Genomic DNA, 7,500 nt, shown 5'->3' on the forward strand with positions numbered 1-7,500 from the left:
TGTCACCAAGAAAAAGGTTGAATACAGGAAAAATGACTCACTGAATGCTGTACCTGAAGGAACAGGTGAGATCTGATGGGTAGGTGGTTCTGTTTTATGAGTATGAGTAAAGTTAACGTTTCTGACTCCTCGTCACAGTCCACCTGTGTCTGATGAGAACACACAGTGCAGGTGCATGTCAGTTTAATATGTGAATCTTCACCTGTGATGTTCAGGATGTCTCCTTCAGAGCTTCACCTGGTTTAAAGTCAGTCATGTGATATTTTATGTGGATGTTTGAGTTTTTAATGAAGCACAGAAAACACCGGCCCCTCCTCCCTCTGTACCTCTCACCTGTTGTCTGTGACGGACGTTCACCGCTCAAACTTTGTGTCGTCTCTAGTCAAAGAGGATTTCGGCGAAGGACGCCCTGGCCCACCCGTACCTGGACGAGGGTCGACTGCGCTACCACACCTGCATGTGTAAATGCTGCTACACCACCTCCTCCGGTCGCGTCTACACCAGTGACTTTGAGCCGGTCACCAATCTGAAGTTTGACGACGGCTTTGAGAAGAACTTGAGCTCTGTGAGACAGGTCAAAGGTACGTCCACCTGCTGGCTCACCGCTCTGTCAGAACAACATGGCCACCAGTATAGTTTCAGTTGAGTCAGTCACAGTCCACGAAGCAGAACATGACAGGTACAGGATAAAGTGTTGGGTCAGCACCATGTCTTCATCCGTAGACTCGCTCTGGTTCTGGTTCTGGTCTCTCTCAGTGGGTCTGACCCTCAGTGTGAGGGTTTGAACGTTGGAAAAGGTGATTGTTGACCGATGTTCTTGTGTTACCTGTAACAGCTGATCAGCTGACAGGATGGGTTGTCATGGAAACAGGAAGAGGCTCCACAGGGAACCTTTAAAAGTGGTTAGGCTCATTAACTGCAGGTCAGAGGAAACATTAGGCTCTGACCCTGAACTCAGTCAAGAGTTTGATGGTTGGTTCCTCCTTTTAATTGAATTAATGTACAATTCTACAATTGAATTAAATGAATGATGATTCTGATGTTCATGAGATGAGTCAGTCTGTAGCTGAAGTCTCCTGAAGATCTGAAGCTTTAACGTGGTTCTAACACAGAGTGTGAACCTGTGTCTCTGGTAGCTCCTTAAACAGTCAGTAAGTGAATGACTGGCTTCCTGACCAGTTGGTGTGTCTCCTCAGAGATCATCCATCAGTTCATTCTGGAGCAGCAGAAGGGGAGTCGAGTGCCGCTCTGCATCAACCCTCAGTCAGCTGCTTTCAAAAGCTTTATCAGGTAACAGCAGGATATACATATATATGTATATGTATACACACACACACACACACACACACACACACACATATATATATGTGTGTTTAAACATGTTATCCTCTTTCCCCCTGTCTAATGGCCCGATGGCCGAACTGACTGACCGACCCTTCATGTATTATTTTTACTTTTGGAGCTAGGCTAGTCCAGTTCAGTCATTGTGCTAAGCTAGGCTAATCTCCACGTGCCCTCCACAGACACTCAGAGAGCTGCTTTAAGGAACTGTATTTAAGTGGAGAATGACTCACAGTCTCTGACCAGGCTAACGTTATCTCACTGTTGAACAGCTCCACAGTGGCTCAGCCCTCTGAGATGCCTCCGTCTCCGCTGGTGTGGGAGTAGCTGCTGCTGCTGCTGCTGCTGCTGCTGCTGCTGCTGCTGCTGCTGCTGCTGCTGCTGCTGCGTCGCCATCGACGGACAAGCTGCTAAACTGGAACCAGGACGTGTCTCAGCGTCTTCTGTCGTCTGCGTAGCATTTCACTGGAGAGCAGGACTCAGGTCTGAGGAGACTCTACTGCTGACTGCTGTATGTGCTGTAAGAGTGAGGCAAAGCTCTGTCGACCAAACCACAGACAAACCCACCTGCTCACTTAGATAGATTCACAGTGATATAATGTTTTCATACATATATTAATACAAATAAAACAGATGTTTATTTTAAATTTCTCTAATCAAACAGATTCATCTCCCATCAGATTAAATTAGACTAATTTCTCTACCGGGTTGATTCAGTCCAGACAATCGACGAAAGCTGATCACAGACACTTTTATAAAAACATTATTAAAGTTATTAAAGTTACAGACTCGTCCTGAACGTTCGGCCGTGGTTTTAATGATGTAACAGCTCGTTTACCAAAGACGAGGAGCCTCATATATAAATGATGCATAAACAGTTTCTACATCAGCATGAGACACGTCAGGTCACATGGTTAAAGCGTCAGTGTTTTGATCATGAATCTTCGACCTGCTCCATGATCCACCACAGGAGTCACTGTCGGCTTCTTCCTCAGCTCTTCTGCCCCCTAGAGGCCAGAACAGGTCAGTGCGGCTTTAAAGCTGCTGGATGTAAATGTTTAGGTTTTTAATGTTCAAAGAATGAGATAAAATTATCAACAGAATGTGAAGAAATAACAGATCTGACCTTAGAGATATCTACTGAAGTTAGCATGCTAACCAGCTAGCCCAGTGTTGTAATACCAGTTTGTACCTCAAGAGGCGATAGTGAGTCGCTGTAGTCCAGTCTGCCTTCAGTCCAGCATAAGAGGCGGAAGAAGAAGCTGAACAGTAAGTGATGAAACCAAAACATCCTAGATACAGGTGCTGATCAGGGGGTGGAGCCATGGTATCAAATTCCCGCCCATGCACCTGCTTGATCCAGTTGTGAGTCTGTCACAGCTGTCAATCATGTTTTATAGCATCAAATAACTAATTAAAAACTCATCAGAAAACACTTGAACGTCAGTGAGATGTTTTCCTGCGGTTTCACCTGTTCACCTGTTCATGCTAACCACAGCTTTAGCTCCAGTGGTGAGCGAGTGAAGTTTCATGTCTCATGTGTCAGAGGAAGTAACTGAGTGCATCAGCTGTTTGTCACATGACTTCAGGACTGTGTGTTTATACATGAGGCTCCACTCTGTGATCAGACTGAACCTGAAGATCCAGTTTCCTGTCTGAACTGAATCTGAATCAGATCCAGTTCTGATCACGTAGTTCTGACGGTGAAGAAGAGACCCCCCCCCCCCACTGGTGTAAACAGTCCTATCTGTTCTTATGAAGGAATGTGCTGTGTGTCTCTTGATGTCACTGCTGAGGTCACTGCTGAGGTCACTGCTGAGGTCACTGCTGAGGTCACTGCTGAGGTCACTGCAGGGTCAGTGAAGGTGATTCACACTCAACTGAAGTGATGGAATGTTTCATGAAGAGGTCTGACAGATCTGGATCCTGTCAGAGACCTGGACCACCTGTTGAAGCAGGTACAGCTGTCAGTCCTCCAGATGTTCTCAGACTGACGGGGATGATTGCCGACACTGAAACTTTAACAGAAGCAGGGGAGAAGAGCGTGATGTCTTCCTCTGCTTCTTCTTCTTCATGTTATGTTCAGCAGCATAATCCATTCGTTCAGTCTCTGTTGTGTCACCCGAACATGTGACCGACTCTTCTTCATGGGTTAATTAAGCAGCTCCAGTAGCTCCTCCTCTTCTTCTTCTACACTGTCTCAGACAAACGAGCTTTGAAGTAAATTATTTAATATATTTTTAGAGTTGTTTTCTATCCTGTCCTCGTTAGCATGCGTCCTCAGAGTGTGATGATGTACATATGTGACATAGAGATCTACACTCCCTCCTAATAAACAAACCACTGTATAGAAAGTGTATTAGCCTGCACATTTCTCAGGCTGTGAAGTTCATTTTATTTTTAAAAGAAATGTATATATTTTCTTGATTTTTACCTGCAGCAGAACGAGTCGAGGATCATGATCTGTGTTGTAGATAAATCTTTGTTTTCTGATGTTAATGATTCTTCACGGCGACACTGTGTGAATATGTAAATGAGATTCACCGTGTTGGTCTCTACCTCTTGGCTTCGTTTACCTCCACACTTTTCTGCTTCATGTGGGGATGAATTCAAACACTTGAATGTCCATTCAAGCTTTTATACTGAAATGATGAAAATATACTGCCCCCACCCCTCCCCCTCTCCTGCACCAAGTTTAAATCATTCACCCAACATTTGAATCATCAGACGTTTGTATTAAAGCCAAGTGTTTCCTGACTGTTAGTCAATTTTACTCTTTGATAGAATAGGACCTGATGGGGGGGGTCGCTGTTTCCACCACAGCGGCTATGTTCAAAGTTCAGTGTCAGCGAATCCAGCTCATACAAAGGTTTTATTATCAGACTAATGATAAGTTTGATCAGTTTGTGTATTTGTCTTTTAATCAGATCAATATCAGTATTGATCAGATCATTGAATCTGAATCTCAGATTGAACCGAATCATCACAGGAAAGATAAAGGTTGTTAATGATTCCTGATCCACTGAAACCAGGTCTGAAGTGGTCTCAGTCAGATCCAGGACCTGTTGGTTCATGTACTCATCCTCATGTATTCATAGAGTTGTGTTTGGCAGTGAGAGGGTTAATGTCAGAGAACACACAATGAACAAACACCACAATAATAATAATTAATATTATTATTGTTGTTTCAGACTGAAGCAGATTGTGAGTCTGTTTTCTCTGCTGGAAAGTGAATCACGACGATCATGTGTTTCACTCCGGGTCCTGGGACAGACTCCGGGTCCTGGGACAGACTCCGGGTCCTGGGTCTGACTCCGGGTCCTGGGTCAGACTCCGGGTCCTGGGTCTGACTCCGGGTCCTGGGACAGACTCCGGGTCCTGGGTCTGACTCCGGGTCCTGGGTCTGACTCCGGGTCCTGGGTCAGACTCCGGGTCCTGGGTCTGACTCCGGGTCCTGGGTCTGACTCCGGGTCCTGGGTCTGACTCCGGGTCCTGGGTCTGACTCCGGGTTCTGGGTCTGACTCCGGGTCCTGGATCAGACTCAAGGTCTGACGTTTGATCTGTGTCTCAGTCTCATCTTCTGATGAAGAGTAACCTCATCATCATCATCATCACCTTCTGTAGGAGACTGAATGGTGGGAATCTTCTCAGGAATGAACACAGCTGTCAGTGGTCCTCGCTGCCCCCCCCCCCCCCCCCCCCCCGTGTAGATACAGATCTTTGTTTTACTTTGTTGAATGAAGAACTTGAATCCTATTTTGAAACTTGTAGAAACTAACATCAACTACTGGACGACTGATTTACTGAAACTGTTTGTATATTTGATGTCATTTGAATAAACGTTGCAGTATATACAGAACATACATGTATCAGCTGACTGAACTCCACCCACAGGCTCCGCCCACAGGCTCCACCTGGAGAACAGTGATGTAAACATTAAATGTAACATTTAAAGAACAACACACCTGGTCGTCCATCCTTCTTTCTCTTCCTGAAGGAAACTGAGGAAGACCTCGCAGCTCTCCTTCATCAACTCATTCATTCACATCATCATCATCATCACACTAAGGGGTGAAGACGATGGTGAAGAAGAGGAGTGTCGGTCAATGTCACAGGATCAACACCAGCTGCAGAACCCAGAACCACCAGCAGGTGAAAGTCACAAGCTGCTGCTGCAGAGACTGAATGTGATGATGATGATAAAGGTCGGAGCTGTTGGAATAAACTAATAATAACTTTATTAACATCAGTAAAGTATCAGGTATCAAGTTTTTTTATTATTTTTTTAAACAATATTTATATTTGTTGCCACCAATATAATTAAAAGTACAATAATAATGATAATACATTTCCATCATTTATAACTACAGTATATATTTACATGTGTGTATATATACATATATATATACATATATGTATATATACATACGTATGTATGAGAAGCTGAATATTTCAGTGACATTACAAAGCTGTTATCTTACAGTATATTACAGTATATTATAGTGCTTTACAGTATATTAAAGAAAATTATATTTCAGTGTATTAGAAGGATTTTCACTAAATGATGTTATTTTCATAATTGACAGAAAAAAGAAAATCTCTTTATAGATTTGGTCATAGACCAAAGTCCGCTACAGACTGTAGACCATCCAGGTCCTGGTCCCAGAGACTTGAGCTCCTCTTCCTCTTCCTCTTCCTCTTCTGAGCTGATGACATCACAGGAAAGTGTCGCCTGACAGCTGAAAACACAATAACATCAGACACTATGTGTTGTTACTTTTACATGTTCACATGTAAAACATCTACATTTATTATATGAATGATTATATCTGAGATATATGAATTTTTATGTGAAAATATATAATACTGTGTCTCCTCAGAGACGCAACCTGTCAGTCACTGTTTTCACATCAATATAAAGAAGAAGGATTTTCCATGTGTAGAGACCAGGGGTCTGGCCTGGGGGACTGAGCAGGGGCCAGGGGCCACACCCACACATTATTATACTAATGGTTTCCCCTGGCTGCAGGTGAGTGACCTGGAGAACCTAAACACCTGGAGGCAAATAATTTTCCACCATAAATCAGAATAGAATAGAATCAGGGGTGATAGTAAAACAAATCCTGAGCCTGAACAGTTTTCCCTGGGAGGTAAGTGGCCCCCGAAGCTAAGATACATGCCCCGATCAACGCAACTGTCAAGCGGGATCCAGGCGTGTGCTCCCCTGGGACATTTTGATAAATAGTCCATTGAATTAAATATTCTGATGACCTTTGTGGATACAAATGTACATTATTCAGACATGAGATGAACAAAGCCAATACAAGCCCATATTACAGGAGCATCTTTGTGTAGAGCACCAGAGCTCTTGGGACCCTGGGCCTGGTAGGCCTGTTCAGTAATCCCTGCTTTTAACTAGTCACTGACCTGCGTACTTATTGCTTGTATAGCAGACTGAGACTACGATACTACAGCCATACCAAGGAAGGTCAGTGGGTGACAATTACAATACTCAAAAGTAAACTAGGAACTGAATGAATGAATGAAGATTGGATTTATATAGCGCTTTAACAATGGAGGGGGGACCTCACTAACCACACTTTTCACACTGCCTGCATCCTCGTCATAAAATCCGACAAGTACATTTAGAATTTTGTCCATGCTTTTGTCCGTGGCCTCATCAATGCTGAGTGAAAACATGTTATTCTCAAGCTTGTCACAGATTTCTTTTAAATCCTGGTGAGATGTGTGTAATAAGATAGCTTGCATGCTGCCTGAGACAGACAGATGCGAGTTTATCCTCCGCTAATCTCTGACACAAAGTGACGAGTGGATGAGCGATTGTAAACGATAGATCAAACTCGGCAATGAAGGAGCACAAGCGAATTTTTAAATCAGCCACGCGATCGGTCATTGAGGGCCGGATATCTGCTGTGGCTGTTGAATTGCTGGTAAAGCTGCTTGATGACTAGCGTCGAACTCGTGCCGTGGCAGCACTTTTTCCCGCTAGTTCCATATAATATTTTCCTTGCACACAAAGTGCAGAAAGTGTTTTTGACTCCAGCTTCCAAAGGGCTTTCCGTCTCTACCCGCCTCCTCTATCCAAGACCAACGCCATTTATTCTTTATACCTTTATCGACAAGTTTGGTGTCTTCCCC

The 7,500-nt window shown here is 43.9% G+C and overlaps 2 protein-coding genes across 3 annotated transcripts in view; one reads left to right on the forward strand and one right to left on the reverse strand.

The window, feature by feature from the left end:
* nlk (nemo like kinase) overlaps positions 1-5,200 on the forward strand; it is an 18,558-nt gene extending 13,358 nt beyond the window's left edge. For both annotated transcript variants that reach the window (XM_022763470.1, XM_022763471.1), the window contains 3 exons: positions 383-581; positions 1,197-1,290; positions 1,614-5,200. In XM_022763470.1, coding sequence (XP_022619191.1) covers positions 383-581; positions 1,197-1,290; positions 1,614-1,668 — 348 coding nt within the window. In that variant the 3' untranslated portion in view covers positions 1,669-5,200. The remainder of the gene's footprint in view (positions 1-382; positions 582-1,196; positions 1,291-1,613) is intronic.
* Positions 5,201-5,789: 589 nt separating this feature from the next.
* LOC111235147 (Na(+)/H(+) exchange regulatory cofactor NHE-RF3-like) overlaps positions 5,790-7,500 on the reverse strand; it is a 15,318-nt gene continuing 13,607 nt past the window's right edge. The window contains exon 11 of the mRNA XM_022763483.1: positions 5,790-6,080. Coding sequence (XP_022619204.1) covers positions 6,057-6,080 — 24 coding nt within the window. The 3' untranslated portion in view covers positions 5,790-6,056. The remainder of the gene's footprint in view (positions 6,081-7,500) is intronic.

Source organism: Seriola dumerili, unplaced genomic scaffold (genome assembly GCF_002260705.1).
Source record: "Seriola dumerili isolate Sdu_G_001 unplaced genomic scaffold, Sdu_1.0 BDQW01000477.1, whole genome shotgun sequence".
Taxonomy (NCBI): domain Eukaryota; kingdom Metazoa; phylum Chordata; class Actinopteri; order Carangiformes; family Carangidae; genus Seriola; species Seriola dumerili.